A 26296-nucleotide genomic window follows, 5' to 3' on the forward strand; every position below is an offset into this window, starting at 1 on the left:
GGTGGTGTGAGGGGGTTCACCCTTGTGGGGCGGCCGCGGGGTCCGGCCTCGCCTCGGCTCTGTGCTGCCTGGCCCGGCTCGGAGCCGGGGAGGCCTCTGCCCGCCCGCGGGCTGCCGCGGCCTGGGACTGGGCCTGGGGGCTCGGCCTGCCCCGCGCCTGCCGTGCCCTCTGCGAAGTCCCCTTTGTGGTCTGGAGCTGAGGGGCGCGCTGTGCGCCGGGCTTTGGGGGCTGGTGAAGAAGGCTTTCCTCCGGGTTTGTGTTCCGCACAGGTGCGACGTTAGGCAACGCACGTTGTGCTGCTCTTGTGGGGCGGGCCTTCACTGAGGTTTGTGTGAGCTAGGAGCGCTGAACCGGGCATGCAGTGCTTGGCAGGGGTGGTGTTATGTAAATAACGCGGTGTGCCGTGGCTCTCGTGTTCTTGCTCTCTAAGGATTGTGCGTTATGCTTCGTTACTTTTTCAGTGCTGCCGATGCTTTATCTTTTTGACTGCTGGAGAGGTTTGCTGGTTGTGGGCAGGGCTTTGAGTGCTGCTGGATGACTTCAGTGGAGTCGTGACTTCCCTGGTGGTGTAAAACTTGCTGAAGAGCACATGGTGTCTTGTGCTTCGAGGGGAGCTCGCCTGTTTGCATTTAGAAGGGAAAAAAGGGAGGAACTGTGTAAGCTTTGTGCTGCGCAGATATGAAGCGGGGCTTTATTGTGGTGTGTTGCTATTTACTCCTCTATGGAGGTGGTTTAACAGTTTTGAACAGACTAAGTAGTGAAAGAGGATATGACCCACCAACATCTGAACTTGTGCTCCTTCATAAATGCTTCCTCAACTGCTCAAAGTTTTATTCTTCTTCAATATTGAATTTGAATTATCCTGATCTTTTTAGAAGGAGAAGGACTGTCACTTCTCCATGGGCTGTGGTGCTCTGGATTTCACTGGAGACCTCACGTTATCAATGAATGGATGGAGGTGATCCTGAAATAGCTGATCGGAGCCCAGGGATACACACTTTGCATGAGGGGACAGGGGTTTGCTGGTTTGGTTTTGAGTCGTCTTATTTTTATTTTTTGATCCAATATTTATTTATCTTGTTCTGACATTCTGGCCCTAGGTGGAAGTTCTATGAACTTGCCTATTAATACACAGCTCACTGAATCTTAGGGAGGAAATAGCCTGCTTAAGGTGACTCAGTGCTTTCTTGTATTTCTGAGAAAGCATTTGAGTAACTACTGGTGCGTGCAAAGAAGATGACAGGAACTGACTGAAATCAGAAGTGATTGGGATGATGAGCAGTTCAGATTGCTTTGTGTGTTTTTACTTATGTGAAATGCTGCTCCATTGGCTAATTTACCTTTAGGTCTTTTTTTTTCTATGGACTGTGCTTCATATGGGAAAGAAACTTGGTCCTCCATGCTACTTTCTGTGGCACACTTCTAATGCTTCTACTTCTGAGAAGGAATCTTAGCATCTCATGGGATGCTAACTTAATGCTACTGTTTCTGAATGAAGTTTGAGATTCTTAGCTTTGTCTAAACAATAGTTTGAGATTCAGAATTCGTTTCTTATGATTCTTACAGCTGTTTTCCTATTGGCAGATTTGCCTTCTGCTGATTTTTATGTAGCTTAGAGCTGGTGCTGTAGACAGGAGTCTGCACTTCGCTGATTCACTTCTGCACTGCGTGGGTCTGTTGGCAAGGCTGCAGCACTGTTCATCAAACTTTCGATCAGAGAACTTGCTGCTTCTTTATAAGACTTTTTAATGAAAAGCTGTCAGGAAAGAAAAGTCTCTTTTTTTTTTCCTTTTATGAAAGAAGTGTAGGCTAACTATGATGTGCTGCCACTATTTTTATTTGTTCCTGGTTGTACGAATGGAGAGACTTAAGCCAGAAATAACTTGTATGCAGGATTCGTAGGAGTAATAGGATTCTTCTTCCTTCATCCCTCCTAGCTGAAGTGCGTGTACTTGACTGACTACTTATAAATAATCAGTTATTTGTAGCTGATAAAACTGCAGGCCCTAGAAGCACTGCTGCATTTTGATGATAATGTTCTGGGTAACTTTGTGCTGTGATGTCTTTTAAAGACACTTTTTGCTGCTGTTACTATCACAGCATGCAGACCTTTGCTGAAGTGCTGAAAGTATGATGCTGGAATAAACCATTGTAAAAAGCTTCATTATTTCTAGTTTGCAGCTGCATGATAATGTTTGGCTAGTGTGAAGAGCTTTTTGTCTTTATTTTTAATGTTGTGTCTGTTGGGAAGATAGAATACTGATTCCTGGTCTCTGTCCTTGAGCATGTTACAGGCTGGTGTGTTTTGCATTTGTGAACATAGCTCCTTCCACACTTGATTGATCTCAATTTAACTTCCTCTTCTTGAAGCAGATAAATGTTAGTAGTCTTTATGCCTCTGATTATAAAGTAACTCCTGTTGATCCTACAACACTTCATGTGTTTGCCACCGAGGAAAATCTCTACTTCAGTTCCCACACAGGATGTAAAATGTAAAATGTTCCCTTCAGTGAAACTATCAGTGAAGTAATGGTGCTACGTGATCTTGGGTGTTCTCAGTTTTAATTCTCAACAAGGCTTTGAGGGGGGCAGGAAAAAAGGAAGGATAGTAATAACCATAGTAGTAATAAGTAAGCAATAATCATATTTTCAAATCTAGCTTATATAGCATACAGCATAGGCCCATTATTTATTTCCTTATCGTTTACAGTTAAAATATTGTTATACTGCTCAGTAGGTGAAGTTATCGCAAGGGGTCAGTGCCCAGTCGTCCTATGGAAGCTACACTTCCAAATGAATATGCTCTAAGTCTAGCTGAATGTGTTGCCATTTGCATGGTTTAATGCTTTTAAACTGCTCAAAAGACTCTGTAAAACTTTAGAAGTCAGTAAATTATTCAACGATTCACTTAGATTCAGAACTCAGTTAGATTGGGGAACTTTGTCACTTGTAAGAGTATCGTCTCATTTTCTGAATTCCTGGACTTCTTTGTCCTAACAGTAAAAACAAACAAACAAAACCCAAATGCTAGAGCTTCTGTTTGGTTGTGCAGCTTCTGCAGACCTCTTGACTGAGTTGAGAGGAAGCAACCAAATGATCTGTGAATTCTTGTTTAATAACTAAGCATTGTCTTTGCCTCACAGTGGCTGAACAGATACTGATAAAATGTGAATCTGAAATATCCTTGGTAGCAGATGCTTTACTATTGTCAGAAGGACAAAACTGTATCAAATGATGGAACTTAGTTTGCTGAAATACTTGAAGATTTTGCATCCATTTTTCAGGGGTTGTTTGGCATTCTGTTTTCAAGATGAATGCTCCTTCATGGCCTTTTGAAAAATAAAATAAAACCTTGTGAATGGAACATTTGTTTTTTCTTTTGGATTGCAGATGGTACTCCTACAGTTCTCTTTGTTCTTGAAAGTAGAAAGCTGAATAATTCCAATATATGTGGCCTTGCTTCCCATCTTGTTCTTGAAAGGTTAAAGTGCACTTCATTAGTCTATAGAATGAGTGGTGGGTGGCATTTCAAATGTTCTTCTAGAGAATCTGATTTCATTGGCTTAGAGTGTGTTAGCCCACAATGGTCAACAGTTGCTTTTCCCTTGATTTGGATATTACTGGAAAAGATATGCGTATCAGGTTGCTGAGGGAAATACAACAAAATGGGAGCTAGCTTTCTAGCTCTGAAATGAAGTCCCCAGAACAGCATCTTAGTGCATGGCCATTCTGGTCAGTCAACAGCAGTGCCTGGCTTCTGCTTACCGCTTGGTTTGGGCTGCATGAAGTGGTCTAGATATCCTGCTTGTGGCTCTAAAATAATCTCTTAAGCTTTTGTGAGCTCTTATTCAAGTTCAAACCTAGCTCAGCAATACCTTTAAAAAATGCTGTTGGTCCACAGAAATTGGTTTATAGAAAGAATTTGAGGTATTTGGTTCCTCTCAAATGTTGTAATGAATGCTGCAAGCATGTTTGCTAGGGTTTTAGCAATTTGCAGACTTAACTGTTGTGAAGCATCTGTTTTGGGACTCTGAGGATAGGAAATGCACTGTACTGTGTACTACTTGGTAGCCCTTGCTGCAGATGAGAAGAGGAACAATGCAATGATTTCAATTAGAGTTGTCAGTAATAAAACATAATACCTTATATTAACAGTTAGTTGGAAATAATGGAGATGAGGAGAGTGCACAGGATATAAAGGAGAGCAATCGAAGCCATTAAGGAGGAATAGCTAGCCTAAATGTGTTGTTTCTATACTCATTAAACCTTTGGCATGTTTCTGTGTGTAATTTGAAGGGGAAAAATGTGTGTCACTGAGAAGAACAGTAGTTGTGCTGCTTGTCCTCTTTCCCAGTTCATGCTGGTTCTTGGCTGTCTGCAGTTCCTACAGGAGTTCTTTCCTCTTGCTCACTTGCAGCTATTGTGCTCCCTTTAGTCTCTTGAGGAAACAGTGACTGCTTGACTTATGGCATAGTTGAGTACCTTCCTTCCTCACTTGTTCTTTTTTTTTTTTTCTGTCAGACTGTAGTGAGGAAGGATGGGCTGCAGCATTTCATGATAGAATTTTCATGTGTGAAAGCTGTAGAAACCTGGTTAAAAGAAGAACACAATCTCAAGTATAGCAGTTTTACTTTGTAGTACTCCTTAGCTTAAAAACAGATCTAAATGATCTTTTTTGGGTGAATACTTGAATGGAGAAGGTCTGAAAACTACTGTTCTACATGCTTCTAGGGTGCTTAAGCTTAAGTTATTTTAAATGAAGTCTTGCCATGGGACTAATTAGCCATCTGCTTTACTCACCTATTGAAGGTTTGGGAGAAGCTTGGACTTCTGCTTTCAACTGTTTTATTGTTTTACAGTATTTTCTTATTGGACATTGAATTGTCAGTCAGTTGTATGGTTTTATGACTGATGTGGATGGCTGAGCACTTAAATTCTTGTGTTTCGATGTTACAAAATCTCTACTTTTTCTAAATATTAGCTTGTTTTAGTGTTCAGAATTTTTGTTAGGCAAGTGATAACTACTTGACGCGATAAAAATATCTTTTCTATTGTTGCTGGTACCTTTCAACAATTGCACCTCTAATTTTTATAGTACTTCTGATCTGAAATCAGGCTAACAGCTTGGTTTGTTTTAAACGGTGCCTTTCATAGAAGAAACAGATAAGTTGTGAGTTTGGAGAGGAGAGAAGCTAGAATGAACAGGAGATCTCCATCTTCGCTGTTTTGCTGTTTTTCTCTTGAAATTCTCCGCCTGTCGCTGCAAGCTGTTTTACCTTTGTTCACAGATTCCTGTGGCTTCCTGAAACTGCCAGCAAGCAAAGTACAGTATTCAGGGTTGCATCTGTTCAGTGTCCATAGTCACTAATAATGATACTAAACAGGCAATAGTAAATAACTTACGTTTGTCTGAGGATGAGTGAATTGGTCAATTCCCTAGCCAAGCAGTTAAGAGTGGAAATGATCAGTGCTGTGGCCTGCTGCATTGTGTATCAGGAAATCTAGGTCAAATTCTTCTGTGTTTACTAATTGCCTCTAGTGATACGACTGAATGGCATGCTTATTCAAGCAGATTTTACTTCGTTTTATTTTATTGCAGCCGTCAATGCAGTTGCTGATGTTTGAAAGCCAAGACTTGTGCCTGTGTAATGCACAAATCACTGCAAGCATGAGCTGATCCAGCTGTTCATGGAGATGGAAATAGACTTCGCTTGTCTTGATTTAAAGAGCTTAATATTCTGCTTCCAGACATTCTTATGCTCTCTGTAGAAGAATTCTAATCCTTTAAGGGATTGGGGTGGGAAGACACCTGGCTTCTTTGAAACAGTGATTTTAATCAATTATATCTATTGCTGTTGCAATGGCTCAGACCATTAGATAGGCATTTGCCTTATTTACAGCAGTGAGATGATGGATGAGGATATTTAAACTGTAAAGCTCTATGGTGTGTAAGAGGCCAAGTAAGGCTGCAGATGCAGTATCATGAGTATGTACATGCTTGTGATAACAAACTTGGCATGTGTAATTTTATAGATATGAGGTGTTTCAATCAGATTCTTTTAAATTACTTTTCAATATGCAACAACCTATGGGAAACTTTCTTTTGTCAACCAAGTGTCCAGGTCTTGGCTATAATTCCAGTAGGTTTCAATTTAAGTTGAGAAGACCTGAGTGCTGTTTTCTTGGAACACTGGTATGGCCAAAAGACACTGTGCAAACAACGTATTAAGAGTTAAATGTACCCACTACTGCAGGAGGGAGAGCTAGAGGAGCAACAGCCCAAACACTGCTTGTACAGAAGTGCTAGTGGTTTCCTTGTCTGTTTGTGGAGTGTAACTGAAGAGGTTCAGGTTGCATCTGCTTTTGTAAATGACCTGTTCTTGGGTCGTATGAACTGATGGACTATAATAAAGACTAGTTAGCACGTGCATGGAGCTGCTTTCCTACTGCTCTCTCTAGTGTGTGTGTGTATATGTCTTTATATATATATATATATATATACACACACACACAAAAGTATGTATTTCAAGTATACCTTAAGCAGGCTGGAGATTAATATATGAATTTGACTCATCCAGAGAAGCTGGATTTAGAAAACATTCAATCTTCTGTCTTTAATTTTAGAGCAGCATTGGTAGCATTATCTGACGTGTGGTTTCTTACCTGTCACTCAAACTATTGTAATAAAATGTAGTCTGTTTTTAAAGTACGGTATCTGTCAAACTATTAATAAAAGCTCTCCACAGGGCAGCAGCTCTGTGTGTTGAGATTTTTTCCCAGCATCCTTTTAAACAATATTGACAAGCTGTTTCTTGGCACAATTAGAGTTATGTACTTGTTTCAGATGTACTCATAAAAATGCTGTTTCACAAAAACCACAATATTAGTTTTAAAAATGCACATTGTATTTTACTGTAATAGAAACTACTGATTTTAACTAGTGTCTTTTTAACATCAAAATTATAAGATTTCGTTTCCAAAACAATTTTTTTTTGTAGTGGTTTTGAAATGTACTAATTACTCAGGAAGCTTGATTGTATGTCTTCCATGAGAAATTCTTTCAGGGTTTTTTTTTTGTTTATGTGAAACATTTTTGGCTTGAGAGAGTACGCATTCCTGGTTAGAAGACCACCAGGCAGCGAGGAGCGCCTCTGTCTGAGCTGGACAGCAGAACTGGCAGTCAGACCAAGGGGGTGAGGCAGTCTGGTAGAGGTCCCCAGTCAGAGTACAGTGGATATGTGGGCTATTACAGGTATTGGACTCGGCCCATGTAGAGATTTCCTCTTTCTGTTAAGAGAGAATGAGAAATGTGGTTGTGTGTATTGAGCACTGTGACAAATAGTGTCTCTAGGTGAACTAATTTTGATTCCTTATCTTTTAAAATATTAGAAATTCTGGCCCCCATTCTGTGAGCTGTAACTCACAGAAAAAATAGACATAGCACATATATATGCCTAATAGGAATATATAACCAAGCATTGCAAGCTGTGGAAGCTTGACACAGGCTTTGTGAATCTTGTTAAGACAGAATACATAAAGATGGCAAATGGGGTTCTATCAGAACATAAATGTTTTCTGACTTAGACTTTCAAATCAGCTGATCTATCTCCGTATTGATAATATCAGTCAGAATGCCAAACTTGATTTGAATGGTTTTAATGCTCTAATAGTGTAGAAAACTCAACTCTTAAAATGTGTTCTTATCTTGCTGAAATTAATCCTAAGGAAAAGCAAAACAGTGCAAACAGTAGACATTTAATGTGAACTTTCTTTAAATCTCTAAAGAGCACTATTGAAAAGGGCATGCTCTGATGTATTGAGTAGCAGGCTGAGGCAAATGTAATTTCTAGAAGTACAGAGGTGTGGGAAATCAATACAAAATGCTAAATTGAATGATACCATTTCAGAGGGCAGCCTGGTTTTAATAATTCAGATAGCTACCATGAAAATAGATTTATTTTTCTATGTAAATAGAATAAATAATGTCTGGTGATGGTTTTAGATACAAATTTCTACGAGATTGAAAAATATTGTTTGTTTTAATAACATTAAGAAGAATGTAGTTTGATGCAAAGCCATTTGATTATCTTATTCAATAGACTTGATTATGAAAAACTGCATTTTTTCCTGTTATTGATCTGTTTGTATTTTCTCTGTATGGTAAATCAATTTGAATGCATATGTATGAAGAGATTAAAATATTTTAACCTTTTTTTCCCCTGCCTTCTTTAGTTATGCTCCTTGGTGTCCAGCTTGTCAACAGATTGAATTGATATGGGAGAGTTTTGCAAAAGAAAGTGAGCAGATGGATATCACTGTGGGGAAGGTGGATGTCACTCAAGAGCCAGGTATAGTATGTAGACAATTTTTTTTAATAAAAGGAATTAAGTATCAGTAACTGAATGTGCTTTATTTTACTAGAGTACCTGGGTTAACAGTTCCGTCGCCTCCAATTTCTGTGTTTCAGAGTATAGTATCACTACCACAGTGAGAGCTGGCTTTAATAGGCTTTTAGTGATTTGCATTATGATGCGGTTTGTTTGTCTTGTTTAATTGTATTAGTGCTTTAAAAGTGCAGCCTTGTTTTTTCCTGTTTTGATGCATGTATGCGAATGCTTACAAAAACAACTTCTACCAGTCCACAGAAGCATAAATACAATCTTACTTGTTCCTGCTTTGGTGATTCTTTTCAAAGTTTTGAATATGTTTGTGTAAACTATGTTCTGACATACTGACTTCTTGGTGTTAGGTTTGCCTGTAGTGTGTATAAAAATTAATATCGGCTCAATAAAGGTGAGTTTGAACACAAGCAATTTTTACATAAAACTTATAGCCTGTTTCTGCTTCTTCACATAAACAAAGCAGTGCTTACTCTGGAGTTAAGACTGTGAATGAGGATCCATTATAATCCCATCTTCTAATTGTCTCCCAATTAGAGGTTCTTTGCTTAGGTGTTATTCAAGTTTAGGGATTTCAGTCTTGATTACGATGTTTCACTGTGATCAACTTAGAAGTGCACTCCTAAAATGAGACTCTGACAATAAAATATTTAGGATTTGAAGATGTTGATCTTCCTAGTAAAGAATGCTTATGTTGTGAACTGGAGGGACTGTGTATTTGAAGTTTTCTTCAGGTCTGAATTTATCTGGTTTTTGAGTGATGCAAAGTACTAAAGGTCTTAGGTGTGACTTTAACTAGAAATTCCTCAAATATTTGAATTTCTGTTATTGCTCAGAGTCATGTTCTCCGAATGTGTTTGATTTCTGTGAGTCAAAGAATTGGCCAAAATGATGCATTCATGCCAGCGTGTGCATAATATACCTGGAATATCCCATTCAGCTCAGAGTATGAAGGCTGTAGATACTCAAATTGGAAAACAAAGATTTATTACAGATTTGACCTTTTTGTGTTGATGTAGTTTTGGAGGTATGCAAAACCAGCTCTCTCACCAGCTGCATCAGAAAGTTATCTTCCATACACTCCAGAAACCTCTTAGACTGCTTCTTCTGTGCTGTGTTGTATTTCCAGCGTATGTTGGGGAAGTTGAAGTCCCCCATGAGGACAAGGGCTGGCAATCACGCAGTTTCTGCCAGCTGCTCTTAGAACATCTCATCTGTCTCTTCATCCTGGTTCGGTGGTCTATAACAGACGACCACCAGGATGTCTGCCTTGTCAGCCTTTTCCCTGATCTTTACCAATAGGGATTCAACCTTATCATCCTCCAGCCACAAGCTCAGTAACATCAATGCACTCTCTAATATAGAGCCACACTGCCATCCCTCCTTCCTTTTCTGTTCTTCCTGAAAAGTCTGTAGCCGTCCATTGCAGCACTCCAGTCGTGGGAATGGTCCCACCATGTTTCCGTAATGGCAACTAGGTCATAGCTTGCCTGCCATACAGTCAATACCAGAATTATCAATAAAGGATAATAATCAGAGGGGCGGATCAGACACTACCATTCCATACCTAATCTTCTTGGAATACTTGCTTGTTGAAAGCAGTGATATTTTTCAGATAGCTTCTGTATCCTCTGTATTTTTTGAGGTAGTGGTAAATACCAAAGCTGTTAGGTTTTTTTTCCTGTTTTTATTTTTCTGCTGACAACCTAATGGCATATGCTGGTTTTAGATTTGTAAATACATGCTTAACTTCCAGTTAAAACTATTAGCCAGTTAAAGTTTGTATTAGGCACGTGCCAAAACAATTTGCAGTGTGTTCTTAGCTCGCCGAAGCTCACTTTAAGGAGGTGTATTAAATATGCAAAAAAATCTTCCAAGTGAAGTTTTAGGATGTGTCAGTACATTTTGGCAACAGATTTTGGTTTATTTACTTCATTGCTCATTGTAAGACCATTGGTACTTGCTCAGGGATAGGTTACAGATAAGAGGGATTTAAGCTAGCTATCTCATTTTGTTTGCCTGGCTAGTCCTCATTAGAATATCAGAGTTTTTCAGTATTCCCTTAACTTTGTCTGCTCTTAAGCTTGTTAAGGTCTTCATGGCTTTCCACTTTGGTTTTTCTTGTGCTGCTCTGCTTTCTGCTTGATTAATTCTACTGTTATGCTTGCATTTTTGTTTATCTTTCCTTCTGCTGCCATAGCTTGAAACTGTTTTATAAGATTTCCCACCACCCTGCCCCCCACAGCAATAAAAGACGAATGCTGAAAAACTGAGGTGAAGATGCCTTTCTATCTTGGAACGTTAAAGAAGCTTGTGCTTGGTTTGATTCGAAAATCTTTCTTGTTTTTTTTTTTCCTGCTGCTCTATAGAGGGATTTCCAGTAAAAGAATAATTAGTAATGAAATTTTAAAAATGCCTGAATTAGTTCAGTCTGGTTTCCCCTTTGTTTCTATGGGCAGATACTCTTGCTGAAATACCTTTCCATTACCAACTTCCTGGTGTAGAAAGATAATTAATGACTCGGTTCCTTGGAAGATAGTTCAGAACTTTACAAAAGGGAAGGTTACATAAGTGATTTGACCTGTCTCCCTTACAATATAATTTTGTATGAATGGCTGAATGTGTTCAGCCCTTATTAAAAGAGTTAAACTGTTTATCTGTGGGTTGATAACCACTGAAGTCTGTTTTTTTTTTCCAAAATTGATGGCGTCAGTATATCTCATTTCTTGCTCTGCAGTCTTTAAGTTGGTAGTCTTGAATATTACAGTTTTTGAGGCAAGTTCTTCCTCCATCTTGTGGACTTTCCTAATTGTCAGGTAGTGGTAGTGTCAAGTAGCTCCCACACTTGTCAGTCTTGGAAGCAGGGAGAGAGCGGTATCTTCACTTGACAACTGTCCTTAATTGAGCATTATAGCCAGTCTGCCTACCAGATGTTTGGGAGCTTTCTGTTTCACAGCTGACTCTTGCAGTGAGTCTATAGACAGGGAGATTTCCATTGGTGTACCAAACACGGCAGTGATGCTGGGTGCACTTGCACCTATTACTCTGTAGCATTACTGGACACAAGGTCAGAAAACTCCAAACGTTTTTCCCTTCACAGCTGATTTTTGGTTATTCAGACAATCATTTTGATCATTTGGAGAATTTGTCCTCCAAGTTGTGTTACGTTGTGACTGTTAACTTTGTGCTTTCAGTGTGGGTATTGCTTCTAGCCAGCCTTATGGATCCCTGCTTCAACCTCTCTTTGTCTGTTCTTCCATCTCTTAAGTTTGCCCAAAATGCTGATGTGAGCCACCCTTCTGTATGATATGAAAAGTTACTTTCATGGCCAAAACATGTAATATTTTACAAAACAGAATGTTGAGGCATCCCAAGCTTTTTTATCAGTATGTTAGCATAGCACTTACATTTACCTATGTTGGAATAATGTATGGGAAAGAAGGGTAAGAACCTAGAAATATCCAAATATTTTCTTGCTACAGTTTTGTTCGTGAGACAAATTGTCTTCCTATGGATACCAGAACAAATAGGTTGTGCAGCATACAACATTGTTTTGAAGAAACAACAAGCAAATGAATTACTTTATTTAATGACTTAAGTACAGGCAGTCTTAAATATGCAGCTCTAAATCATTTAAAATCAACGGGAGGATGAAATAAAATCCAGGCCAGAGTTAAAAAGGCACTGTTGTCATTGTTACAATCATTAGTGGTTCAGTTTTCTAGTAGTCATCTGGATGAGACTGTACACAGACATAAGCACTTGGGATCCTGAAATAGAAGTGCATATTTTTTTTTGTGGCTCTTTTTTCTTTTGGTTGGAAGGTTGCATTGCTAGTCTGTCTGGTCAGAAACAGTGTGCAAATAGTGAGTGAATTTCATCTTCTCCGAAGAGAAATCTTGTAGCAAAAATATTTTACTTGATTTGACAACAGTATTTTGTATCTGTTAGTTTGTAGCAGTTCTGAAATTAAACTGTAAACTTGTTTTTAAAAGCAGTGGTAAAAGTTACGCAGTCAGCTTTCTAGTGTACAAATACTGATCTGTAGGTGTTTATAGGTGAGTCAGAATGCTGGGAAGTTTTCAGTTTTACATAACTGTTTGTGTTTTCTCCTCATTTGTAGGATTGAGTGGTCGTTTCTTTATCACAACACTTCCTACAATTTACCAGTAAGTATCATACTGAAAAAAATTCTCTTTCAATGAATGGTCTCTTTTCTGTCCCATTTGTACAGTGGTATGGAAGACAGAATGGCTGACTAGATTACATAATTTTTTTGAGTTTTTTAAAAAACATTTCTCATTATCTCAGTGCATTTACAGAACGTCGAATGTGTATTTTTAACTTACAGTGGAAGGTTTTTCTTGCAAACAGTTTTGTACCTAAATAAGTGATGCTTTTTCAGTCTGAAAGCATTGTTTAATAATTTATAAGAACTGATGCCAGTTGGCATTTATTGACATCTAGAAACCTGATCATCTGTAAACAGGAACACTTGACCTTAAAGAAGTTCATCACTTTCAGTTTCTCATTTTAATAATTAACAGCCTAGGCCTTATGTAAAATAGTATAGAAATTTTTTATTAATCGTGTAGTACTGCTTCTGTTACTACTAAGTTCTTAATCTGATGACTTGGTGCCAGTACATTGCAGTTGTGTCCCTCTGGCCTTTTGTTTTACGCCGTAATGCTGAAATATAGATGTCAATGAAGGAGTACTGTCTTTCAGTTTCAGTTCCAGTTGTTGCTTATAGCTTTAATTACATTAACAAAGTCCTCATCAGGGGATGTCTTTAACTTATGTGGCTTTAGTAAATTCCATTGCAACCAATACTGTTGGAAACAAATCACAAAAGCTGTTTTTTGTGTCTTTCCAGTAAAGGATCACATCTTATAAATAGATAACCCTTTAAGTCATGGTACTGAGCCATACATGTACATACCTTTGTGTGTGTGCGTGTGTGTGTGTATATATAGGTTTTTTTAATTCTGGTGTGTAAAAATTGGTTTGCTTCTTCATATGTTTTGTATTCACTTTAGAGTGAATATAATAGCAATTTTAATAAACAGCAGAAACTAATTGTGGTGGAAAAACTGCAACTATCTATCAGATAAATTTTGAAACACTGAAAATATGTAAGTGTTGAGCTTCCTGGACAAGTCAAATTGCTGTATGTAGATTTGGTTGTTTTTTTGGGGGGTCTGTGTGGGGGTGGGGAATGTAGGAATAGATTGTATTTTTACCATAGAGCTAAAGAGATGTTTGTTAATTTGTACTTACGATTTTCAGTGCCAATGATGGAGTATTTCGCAGATACCGAGGCTCACGGACGTTGGAAGATCTTCAAAGTTATGTTCTAGAGAAAAAATGGGAAGCTGTGGAGCCTGTAGCAGGATGGAAGTCTCCATCTTCTATAATGTAATACTTTGTTTTTATTAACAAATGTTATAGCTCAGTATTCATTAAGGGTGCTATGTTGACAGCTGAAAGACAAAAAGCCTTTATTCCCTAGACATGTAGGCTTTGCAGAAGCAGTCTATATCAACAGCCTCCTTTTGCAGTTTCTCACCTTCAAAATGAGCTTTTGGGCTATTTGATTTTGTTCATGCCTGCTGAGGTTTGTTTGTATCATCTCTGAAAATGTATTAAAGGAGGAAAAAAGTACAGCCACTGAGCGTTACGTAAGTGCCAGTTCTATCTCCTAAGTACTGAAATCAAATGCATGTTTATACAAATGATTACTTGATTTCCAGCTGCTTGTGGCAGAAGCATTTAGCTATAACCTTTTCTTATTTATTTGTTTGAAAGGAAGTCTTGTGTCTTTCTTTAGAGTAGGAGACAGCATAATGCTTACATAGTATCTTATTTCTGGGGTATTTGATTGCCTTTGAAATCGTGTAGTCTGCTTGCATGTTGTAAAAGATGAAACAAAGGTATGACTGCTCTGCATTTCATTTTGACTAAAACTATTACGTATAAACTCAAATGAAAAATCCAGTGGGTATACAGTATTTAGTAACAGGGTAAGGAGCTACAGAGCTGCATGCTGCTGTGAGTGGGGAAAAGATGCTCAAAGCTGAACTGTGGGAGCTTTTTTGTGATTAAATTTGAATGCTATCTCAAATCATTGTTTCAGTGCTTTGTACTGAGCCAGCTTAAATGAATAATAATATAGGGAAAACATAATTTGCATTCATTTCCTTCTGACAGTTATTAGAAGTCCATAGGAAGAATACGTTTTCTGCTTCTGGGCAGTTTTTTGTATATCTTAATTTTATTTGTCCTAGAACCTTTTCTTCCGTTTTCATTGTGTTTTAGGATGCATGGTATGGCAGGACTATTTCATCTCTCTGGGTGCATCAGGGTAAGTAACTATGTGGTAGTATATTCCATACCACCTACACGCTTAAAATAATATTCTGTTTGGAAGTCAAAATAGTTGAATGTTTCTTGTATCATTTTATGAGACTGAAACTTTCCTTATGCTTAAAATAGAGTGGATGTGTAGTATCTTTGTGCTAGAAGTTTTGCAGTGCCAGCAGGCCCTGTGCCAAGAAGTAGCAGTTGGATTATAAAGGTGATCATCAATATTGAAAATGTTCACTCTGCATCTGTATTTCAAACTACCAACAAGATTCGCATTAAAAAAAAAAAGGCTTGGACAGTAGAAAAATGATGACGAGAGAAACACTTACACTGGAGTATGTTTTGAACTTACAAAACTTATTTTGAGGTGCTTCATTTGGAAGGTGTTTTTCCCTGCAGTACGCAAATACTGAACATTTTCAGATCTTTCCAGTTTTGGCCAGGAAACATGCTCTTTCTCATAGTCATCAAGCGTAGCTGAGATTGAAAGACTATCTGTAGCAAAAGTCTTGCTGTTATAGTATCTGGTACAAAAAAATAAGTATAAGGAGTTTATGTAGAGTTTGCAACACTTTCCAGTAAGCGTTTATCTCAGGATCAAATAAATCTTTCAGTTAGGTTTCCTGGGCAAGCTATCTTCTAATTCTTTCTTTCATTGGATAACAATAACTTCTTATAGCCTTCTGTTTTTTCTCTTATCTGTGATGTTGTCCTTGCCTAGTTTCCTTCCAGAAAGATTAAATATTCTGAGAAGGAACTTTCTCTGATTTGCTTTATACTCAGATGGATATTTCAATTGTCCATTTCCTTACTCATTTTGCTGTGCTGTCCTTGCATATGCTTTAGTAAATGTTGGATGCTCTTCTTATATTAAGGAGAGGAGAGAGATGAATTTTGGACTTTGGAATATTAAAGCTTCTGTAAATGTTTGTGGTTTGTTTTCTAATGGATGTACTCTTAGAAGAGATGTGATATTATAATTGACTTCCTATTGGACTGTTCCATTTGATGTGGTGCTTAGTTCAAGCAGATGAATATATAAGTTTGAATAACAGTTCAATTTCAAAGAAATCTTCATGTTGCAGTTTGATTTTTCTCTTATTAAAAAAAAAAGAAACTACTTAGTTGGTATCTGTGAAGAATAGATGGCTCTTGAGAGCTAGAGAGTTTCAATAAGAGAGAAATTGCCCTATTTTATTTAGTGAATTAATTCCCAAGATTAAGTGTGTTTTGATCCTGTGCAACGGTGTCCACCACTCTGCTTCCCAGGTGTAATTATGAGGATAAAGCTCTGTATGGAGTCTTTTGCTTGGTGATGGGCTTGGGAAGTGGATATAAGATAACACCTGCTTTGAATCTGACATCTTTGCTTTTTTGGTTTCGAAATGTTTAACTTCTAAAGTACCTTTGTTTAAAATGCCTTCACTGGTGTTCTCTGACAGTCACGTGTACAGGTTTATGCCATAGGTACATCTGACCTATTAATCTCACTTAAGTACTTCCAGAAAATAAAGAACCCAAGAATGCTATAATGCGTTATTCTATGCTCTGAATATATCTCCTACATCTACCTGTAGTAAGATTCCATGTGCCTATCTGCAGTAAAATTAACATGAACAATTCAGTAAAACAAAAGGAAGATTTAATTGTATGCTTAACTGTCATAGTAGACCCCCCCCAGAATGGCTGGGGTTTGTGAAAAGAGTTTGGTGTGTATATATAAATACTGTTGTGTAGGGTCTTAATTAGATGCTGATTTATGGAATTGTTTCAGCAGAACAAATCACATGTAGTGTTTGATATGAAGTTAATAAGTACCTTCTCATTTCCAGCAAATTCATAGCTACCTCACTGACACTCTTGGAATTCACGTTTGGATTTCTTACGCAATCTTCATCTTGGCTACCTTACTGATTGGCCTGATCCTGGGTTTGGTAAGGAAGTGTATTACTTTCTTAGTTACCTAGAAATCTGAGTCTGTAGTAACTTGGAGGGGGGGTGGGGAAGGGCAATGGGACCAAAAACTTTGCTAATAAGTTACAATGCAGTACCTGGTCCTTAATTGCTTTTTAATTAGTATACAATTAAAATCCTGAAGTATTTAGTACTGCTGATTGTCCTGCTAGTTTTGTTGTCTACTTCTGGTAAAGATTAGGGCTGTTCACTCAGATAATTTGGCCTATTTATGAAATTTATGCTTCAGTATGCTTAGTCCATACACCAAACCAATGACTTGCATTACTCTTTCATGTTAAAGGCTTCAGGATTACATGTGTGTGGTCAGAATGATGATGTAAAGACTCCAACTCCTTAAAACGGGCTTTTATAGAGGGATTTTTTTATTAGCTGAAATGGGATTCTATTTGTGGGAGTTAGCAACGCAAGTATGCTGCTGTACTGTTACTCAAAATGAAAGGACAAAAATCTGAAAGGCTTTGAAGATTCAGAGGGTTTTAATTGACTTTATTTTCAGGACGCTGATGTTGTGGTTACAGATCGCTCTTTAGTAAACAGACTTCCTCCTCTTTTGTGATTGTTTTTTTTTTTTTTTTTGCTTTAAGTCTTAATCAGTAACTGAAAAACCTAACGTCTTATTAGCCAGAACACATGCATTGATATATGTATCTTCAACACATCGGGAAGGTTATTTAAAGAAAGCTTTATGTTAAAGTTCAGAGCTGTATCCTGAACCCTGAGGGTTCTGTTAGTGGGGAAAACACTCAAAGTTGCTTTACCTGTTATTTGAAATGACTTTCTTGTAATACTTAAGCACTGTGACTCTCTAATCTCAACATTAAATGAGAAAGTGAGCTGGAAAAGGAGATATAGATAGGAACAAGAGTTTTGTACAAATCAGTGGTTTGGTGCAGACCCTGCAACTGCCAAGCCTGTTCAACCCGTGATGAGCCTAACGTTCTTAACAAGCTGCTAAATTGCCATTCCCTGCAGTTGTTTTGGGCACTTGGATCTCTGCCCTTCAGCCCAAATTCTGATGAAATAAAGAGAAGTTGTGTAATGAACATTTATAAGCTGTTATTTCAATGCAGTGTGCATATGTTTAGGCAAAAACACTTTTTTAATATATGCAGTACTTATATGTTTTTTGATTGTACAATTAATACAGCTGCATCTTTCTAGATTTTAGTTCATCAAAAAATGAACACAAATCAAGGTAACTAGAAGCAAATGGCGTGTTGAATTTTTTTAATTGTTTTTCCACTTACCTAAAACTCAAACAAAAACACAAGAAAAGCCTCCACTCCACAAAAAAGCCCATACCATAAAATAAACCAAACAAACAATGACCCAACTCCCAAACTGAAAAAAGTTGAAAAAATTGTGTATTTAATATTGCAACCTCTTCTACCACCTTTTGTGGTTGAAATGTAGTTCTAACACTGTATCCTTTGTTTCTTTTGTTTCCTGCTATTCTTAACTTATGGCAATGAGAGAAGGATCTTCCTTCTGTGTTTTGATTGTTTGTTTTCCACAGTAGGCTGATCTAACAAAGAGACAAAACCATAAGACAGAATCGAATGTGAAAGATTAAAGTCCTTTTGTATCCGGGGGAGGCAGTGGGTCAGAACTGCGTAAGGTGCCATAGCATAGAAAATCTTGGCCAAGAAGATTTCTGGAGTACGACATACAACAAAAATCTTTAACTGGTTTTGAGCATCTCTTCTGAAGGTGCTAAGCATTTCAATTCTGAATAAATTCAGGGAGGTAGGAGGCAGAAACTATGAAATGGAAAACAGAATATTCGTTCGTATACTGAGCTTTTAGTTATTCCCCCAGATTTTTAATTAAGCTCCTCCGGGCAGCTCTTGCCTCGAGCCAGTTAATACAACTTTCTAGATTTTATTTTATCTAAAAGGATGAGTAGTAAGATAGGTGTTTCCTTGGTATAGCTATGAAGACGGCTAGAAAAAAATATTTAGACATATTATTTGTCTAGAACTTTCTGACCACTGCATTTCTTTGTTTCCTGGACACTTTCAGAAGGGAAATCTGTTGATATTTTTGCAGTTTGAGCTTAAAGTTGAATGAGATAGTAATGTTACTTTCCATTTTAAAAGCCAAAGCAGTTAACATTTATTGTATAAACTAAATGTTAAAGCACTCAGTGTAGATCCAGGTAGGGGTGGATATGCACCGTGTATTCTTTCTGAAGTTGTTCTTGAGATCCTGTGAAATTCAATTGACATTTTTTAGCGTAACGAAAAAATTAAAAAATCCATTATGGATGAGTGAGTGAATTATCATATCTGTGATGGTGGTAAGACCCATCATTTATCACTTGTTCTCTGAGCAACATCTTGCTGTTCAACAGCTTTTTGCACATTTCGAGTTATGGAAAAGCACTCGTCTGAGTACTAAAATTACATGCTGTTAAGAATACTTTGCTATTCAAATTATAGCACACTAATCTTTTTTGTCAAGTTTCCTTTTTAAGAGCTCCTGCCAGTGAAGATAGTCTGAAGTGAAAGTATATTGAAAGTCTCTGAAGTAGAAAAAAGAAATGAATCCAGAATCAGTGCAGTAATAAGGTGATGGAAGATGAGTAACGATGTATCCCAAGTCACACTATTTCTTCTCATCACCAGCTTGCCGATTATATTTTTACATCAGGTACAAATAAAATAGTGTAGGGGCTGCTGGAATGAACTGCATGTTTGTTAACCAAGCCTTTTTTTCTCCACCCAGATGCTGGTTTTGATTTCAGACTGCCTTTGTCCATCAAAGTCAAGTTACAGAAATGAAACATCTGGTAAGAACTCCTAAGTGGGTGGGATGCTGTAGTTTTAAATGTATGCTTGTAGGAGGGAGGGCAGTGTGTTGTCAAGCACTTAAATTTCAGCCAGTAAATCCAAGTATGAACTTGAATCACCCAGTGACAGGAATTTGTATGTCTGAAATATTAATAAAAGCATTTACTTAGAGGAAAGTTAAGCAAACAACAACAAAAAAAATCCAACACCACTAAAAAACAGCAGTATTTATTTCTTACAGAACTGACAAGTGGCTAGAGGCTTTCAAAATTACTATTTCTTATATAAATATACTGGGTTTTGTTTATTTTGTGTAGCTGCATCTTTGCTAGATCTGTTGCTTACATGCAAAAGTGATTCACTTTGGTAGGATACTTCCATATCCCTGTATGTGCTATATGAGGAAATTTAGCTTCCTGGTGATTAGATGTCTTTTTTTAACCTCTCCTTCACCACATATAAAACTAAATTTCCCTCTGAAACTTTAATGTGACTCACTAATCTTAAAGGAAATAATATGTGGTGTAGGGTGTTGCATCTACTTCAAATAAAAAATAAGGGTACATCTTGCTGATGCCCATTGAGAGGGCTTCAGACCAGCATTTTGCTCCATAGGGAGTGGGAGGCAAAAGCTTGCACACAAAACAGAGCCTGTTGTTAGGATCATATGTCTGTGAAGTTCCAGAACTCCTCGTGGCACAGTTGTGCTATCAAATGGTGTCAAAACTGAACTGTAATTAAACTTTATTTTGTAACTATGTATATCTGTGTTTGCTGCTTAAGACGATGCAACTGTGACACTTGCCAGTAAGACTTTAGACAAATTCAGAATTCTTAAATATGCAAAATTACTCTTTTCAGAATCACTGTATTGACAGAAAAAGTGTACTGCTGCAGTCTGCTGTCCAGTTGGCTTACTGACCCAGCAGCCAGAGCTGACCGGGATCACTTTCTCACTGATCTGTTTAGTAATGATATCTCTTCAAGGAACCAAGCAACCTGTCCTGTCTTTAGTTTGTAACTTGGTGGAAGCATTTGAAAGCTCTCTGCCTGATATGCAGGTAAAACAAATTATAATGGAAAAGGCAGACTACGGAAGATTTATTTGAAAGAATTGAAAAATAAGGGAAAAAATAGTACTATGCAAAAGTTTTCAGCAAAGTTCATGAATATTGTGGAGTTGTAATATATTGTAATGTACCTGATGTATTTTACGTATTTAATGATGTACTTTTAAAAGACATTATTCTGACTATCAGTCTAACTTCATATGGAACTCTTTTGTTTAGAAGTAATTACAAAGGAGAATGTGGAGAATGCAGAGAATGCAGTGTTAGAAGAACCGGAGGAGGCCACAGAGCTTTCTGCAGATGATGCAGAAGAGGCTGCAGAGGTAAAAGACCTCTCAGAAGAAGATGCACCAAATTCAAGCGTTGATGACTCTGAAGAGGACTTGGCACTTGGAAAAGAATCAGGTGAAGAAGAAGAAATGGAAGACTTGAATGAGCAGCCTTTAGCTGATTCAGAGACTGAAAGCTCAGTAAGACAGCGTCGAAGTCAGGTGGCTGATCATGGATTGTAGTTTTTGGGGCGTATTTTATACACTTGGACCAAAGAAGTATCAGACTCTGGGTCTGAAGCGGAAGCTTACACTTGATTTATCACTTGTGTTTACGGAAAATCTCTGCTGTTTCAGCAGGCTTTTCTTTTTCTTTTAAACTAGTAATTATTCACTGAGTTTGTTTTATAAGCATAAATGCTGTGTATTGTATAACTTCAGCCATGACAATCAAAGTGAGTGTTATGACGTTTTTGAAGACTTTTAAGGGAAAAGGGGGTGTGATGGAGTCTCAGCACTGACCTAAATAAGGCAAAGACTTTGAATTCTTAAATAGCTTGGCAGGCCTGTGACTTTTCTGTCTGAATGTTAATTTTTTCCAAAAGCCACACAAGCACCAGATCAGCGATAGAGCAGTGGAAGAAGTCTTACTAGTCCTCTGTTTAAAGACATTGTATACAGCAGATTTATTTTTATTGCTTTCAACTGCAGCACCTTTCTGTCTTTCTTAATGTTTGTTGTGGAATTATATCATGCAGTGTGCTTTGCTTTGTGCCCTGGTTTTTGTAGCCCCAAATTTTTCAGACTATGGTAATTCAGAGGCTTGCTGCACAGCTTAGGCTTGTCAGCTGTTTTGGGTTTTTTTTTGACCCAAGAAGTTTGAGTGATCAAAAGCTTCAGGCCCATGAAGAATGACAGCTAGATGCTAAATGTATCTTTTAAAATTAAGAGATTTAAAAGAAATTATTTTGGTCAGGGAAAACTTCTGCCAAAGCATGACTCTTTTTTTTGGAGATTGTAGCAAGAAGTACTCATTTGGCAGCCATAGGGTTGTGTATTTCCTCCCAATGCAGGCTTGACACCTGCAGTGCAGTTCTGCTGTTTCGAATTCAGGATGGTTTTGGCAGAGCTCATACTGCTGTAGTAGTATTATTTGAGGGGGCACTTAAGGGTTCGCTTTGTCACTTTTCTACTTTGTTACTAGATTCAGGACATACGGAAGAGGGATAGGCAGGGGTGAAAAGCAAGGAGAAGCTTTTGGTTTTGCTACTTTCATCAAGGTAAATATGTATCAAACTGTATAAAGTCAAAATGCCTTGCTATGTAGACAGCATTAGGTATGAAACCCAAACTAATTCATTAATGATAGTGTATTTTTCTCCTTTGGTTGACTTGGTTAATGGCTTTTTAGGTAAAGAATATTTATAGTGAGATCGTGAATGTCCCTAATTTGAGGTATGATCACATGTGCATAAGGTATATCTTAAGATTAACTTTTTTATATTGCATAAAACTTGCTAATGTGCATGAATTTCATCTAGAATAAAGTGTAATCAGATGAAATTATTTCTCTTACTAGAAGAGAAGTTGCAAGTGCAAAATACTAGTTTCCTTTGAGACTGATATTATTAGGGCCAATTTGTCTTGAAATTTGATTTTTAATGCTCATAGAGAGCATATTTACTCAACTTTACAAAAAAAGCTGAGCTTAACTATTGCATATTGTGTCTTGGAACCATATGGTAGAAAGTTTAAGTTTTTCTTTATACAGCTGTAACAGATAAAATTACTCTGCATCTATTAAATATGATTTTTTATGGAGTGAGCTGAGTTGAGGTTAAATCTCATTCTACAATAGTAGAGATAGGTAAATATGCTTTCACATATGTGGAGGCAATGCAGTTGCACTATAATGAGAACAGTTGGCTTGTGTTATCTGTGTATTCTTCCATGTAATTAAGAAGCTGTAGAATCTCACAGACAGCAGGACTCCATATCAGTTGAGATATATTTAATTTTTTTTATAAAAAGCTCGAACTAAGCATGTATTTGCAAAACTTAAAGCTTTTGTGGCTACTGCAGAGGGAAAAAATGTGCATGTAAGAGCACAGAGCACAGTTTTGTAGTTTCTAGGACATATTTGCCTTTTTCGTTATCTAAAATGAAAATGAGACTTGAGCATATTTCATGAGACGAGTGGGGACAGGTGTTACATGGGCTTGTGTAAGATAAGAATTGATATATCCTTTCAATCATGGGTCCAAAGCTCCTGCACACTGGGGAATATGAAAGAACTGTATCCAGCACAGGTTGAGGACAGTGATGCCTTTATGTACCGAAGAGAATATTTTGAGCTGTGTAGAGCATTGTGATATTTGTAATGTGTCAGAAAGAATGCGTAAGTATTACACTTTATTCAGTTTCCTTCTTCTTTTTTAATAATGTAGAGCTAATCATCTTAAATTCCTCTCTGGCTGTTTAAAGATGCTCCAAACTTTGAAAAATTCAGAACATCCTTATTCCTCCAGTGGCTTTGTCTTACACTGCTGAGAATATGAAGTATTAAAAAAGTATTAAATGATGTTATGTCTTGTGTGTGCTCAGGACTAGATAATTGGGCTTTTTGAATGTTTTTATGACTAAGATGTTCTCACGAGTGTTGTATTCCAATATGGTGTCCTTGAATTTCTTTTTCTTTTTAAGAACAAACAAAAACCCCACAGAAATGGCACCTTGTCCTAGCAGATGCAGGGTTTTCGAGATGATGTGAGAAAGATCAGAAGCTGTTGTTTGATGGTTGTCTGGAGTCTTTATTTACCGTTCTTGTTTTTGCATATCTCTGTTATGTTTGGATTATTTAAAATGAAGTTCATATTTTCCATCATAATGAACCAAACTACAGGATCACTGATATGAAGGGATTAAGTAAGCAGGCAGCAAGTGACATCAGTACATCTCTTCACAGATCTTTCTTGTGAATCTGGAAGTCACTAGTAGGAAGCTTCTAAGGTCTCTCAAACAACACAACCTGCATGCCATCGGTCCTGTGTTTTTTATGAATAAAATAGGAAGTATGCTAACTTGGGTTTGATTGTATTTGACACGTATAGCAGTGTCTTATTCCAGACTTCAGCAAGTTGTGTTTAAATGGTTGCACAGCAGTTGCTTTTCTAAAATCTAATCTCCAACTTGGTTTAACATTTGCAGGAAAATATTGTAGCATGGTATTGCAAATGCTGAGTTGTAATATTGTGTCTGGCAAACAACTAAGAAGTAGCATGCTCTGTAAAAGTCTTTCTGCTAAGCCTAAATGTAGCCACTCTGTATGCAGTAAGAGTGCAGTGTCAATGTATGTTCCAGAGTCAGTTGTTTTCCACTAAGACACATTTTAATTGAATCATACAAATATAGTACTCATTAGATATTGCAGTAGTATTTGATCATTGTTTCCTTTAAAGTCAGTGTGAACATCTTGTGCAAGATGAGTGTTCTGTCATCTGTCCTCAGTTTAGATCGATGTGTGTTTTTTTTTTTCTTTTTTAATGGAAGTTCCTGCAATCTCAACATAGACAAAATGTCCGTGGAGAAGCTGCTGTGAACATTGTTCATAGTGTTTTGATTAAGGATAAAGCTGTTAAGTGTGAGGCTTGTAAACTAGAGCTATATGTAAAACATGACTGAAGAGTTTTGAGAACCAGTGTAAATTTCAAGTGTGGTATGTGTGCCACTTTAAAAAGCAGTCCTTGATGGATCTGAATATGAATGCTTGACGTCAAGTCACTCAAAAAATCCAATGGGTTACTTTTTAAAGAGGCTAGAAACGCAGCCTTTAACAACTGCTGTCCTCAAGATCTGTGTGAAATGTCTGTACTAGTCTTGGAATACGGTATATGCTGCACTTGTTCTGGGCAACACTTGCTCTGTGGGCTTTCTTCGTTGAAATGTTTATACAGAATCTTCTTTTTTATATTAAAGTTTTGCAGATTTATTCTATGGATATTTTTACTGAAATTTCATATAAATTTGTATTTATGATTCTATTGCAGTTTTCAGTTTTTTTCAGTGTATAGATGGCTTATTTGATTAACAATTTATTTTTAGTCAGGAGATCAGTATTAATAAAAGCTTGTAGCTTGTAGCTTGCTTGTGAAGACTCTTCAAACTCTTGAGAAAACGGACCTTTCCATTAACTGTTTGGAAAAGCACCTGGATTGATCTTTTCATGGTAGTAACTGAGCAGAGAACTTGTGTAAGTACAAAACTCAGCTGGGTATATGGAGGCTGCTGAGCAAAACAGTGTAGCTTTGAACCATTGGTGAGTGTCACCTCTGTGTCAGGTTTGTTTTGCCCCTCTTGAGTAATCCAGTCTTCTAACCATCAGTGTGCTGCTCTCTCTAGAACGTGGAGGATGTCTCCCTGCTAACATGCTGAAGAAGATCACAGGTCTAAATGGTTCCTCTTTTCAGAGCTCATAGGGAGCAGTCATTGCTGAAGAAATAGGCCTCAAGGCCAGGCATGCTGGAGGCAGAAGTGGTGTTTTGTGACTGCCAGGAACCATCATGTCAGTGTATGTGGACGATGTAAACAACTACAGGATCCAGTATGCACTCAAATTCATTCTCAAAACATTGAGTTTCCTGAACTGCCTTTCAACATGGAGTGGAATTACTGCGCAGGTTGGATGATGTGCAGGTCACTTTTTATTTGCCACTATCAATTTCTTGATGTAAATTCTAAGGGGTGTGGTTTCAAACAAAGGCTTAGTTTGTTTTATGTTCTACTACTTAATTATCTGCTCCTGTCTCATTATGTGAGAGTTTGAAATTGTCCCTATGAAAATGAACAGGTGGAATACTACAGTTGAAAATCCAGTCAAGTTCTGAAAATTACTTTTAAGCTCTGTTTTTATAGAGGAAGGATGGCACTAGATTCCTTATATTGCAACTGCAGCAGTCTTGACTTTTTGACTTGATTTGTCAGCCCCCCATTCTTTGCAGCCAGTGAACAACACTGAATTGCGTTGGCTCTGAAGTCTGGAAGTAGTGATGTTGAGTAGTACGTTTTTCTTTTGAGGGGCTGAGCACACATTCAAAATGAAAAGCTGGATGACTGCAGCCAACATCTTTGCAGATGGTCTCTTGGCTGCAGTATGCTAGTGGGAAGGAAATGGGTTTTCTCCCTTTCCCAAGCATTAAATACCCCCCCACACACAAAGCATTCACATTCATTGAACACTCACATATTTGGCTGCAAAGAGCTGCCCAGGAGGAAGCACTGTGTCTCCTTTGTGATGCTTTTGCAACTCTTCTCTGGAATAAGCTGCCTTTTATCCAATTTGGAAATATAAGATGTAAATTTAGAAGTCTGGTCCCTGATTCATTCCTGGGTAGTAAATGACTTTGTTTGGTGTACTGAGTTTCTG

At 37.6% G+C, this 26296-nt stretch overlaps 1 protein-coding gene across 1 annotated transcript; it reads left to right on the forward strand.

The window, feature by feature from the left end:
- Nucleotides 1-8202: 8202 nt before the first annotated feature.
- On the forward strand, nucleotides 8203-24867 carry TMX4 (thioredoxin related transmembrane protein 4). The gene is made up of 7 exons (XM_010706587.3): nucleotides 8203-8349; nucleotides 12524-12569; nucleotides 13690-13818; nucleotides 14719-14764; nucleotides 16599-16700; nucleotides 19471-19534; nucleotides 20828-24867. The coding sequence occupies exons 1-7, from the start codon at nucleotides 8307-8309 to the stop codon at nucleotides 21115-21117; spliced, it is 720 nt and encodes a 239-aa protein (XP_010704889.1). The 5' UTR covers nucleotides 8203-8306; the 3' UTR covers nucleotides 21118-24867.
- Nucleotides 24868-26296: the final 1429 nt, after the last annotated feature.

This window comes from Meleagris gallopavo, chromosome 2 (genome assembly GCF_000146605.3).
Source record: "Meleagris gallopavo isolate NT-WF06-2002-E0010 breed Aviagen turkey brand Nicholas breeding stock chromosome 2, Turkey_5.1, whole genome shotgun sequence".
NCBI classification, from domain to species: Eukaryota; Metazoa; Chordata; class Aves; order Galliformes; family Phasianidae; genus Meleagris; species Meleagris gallopavo.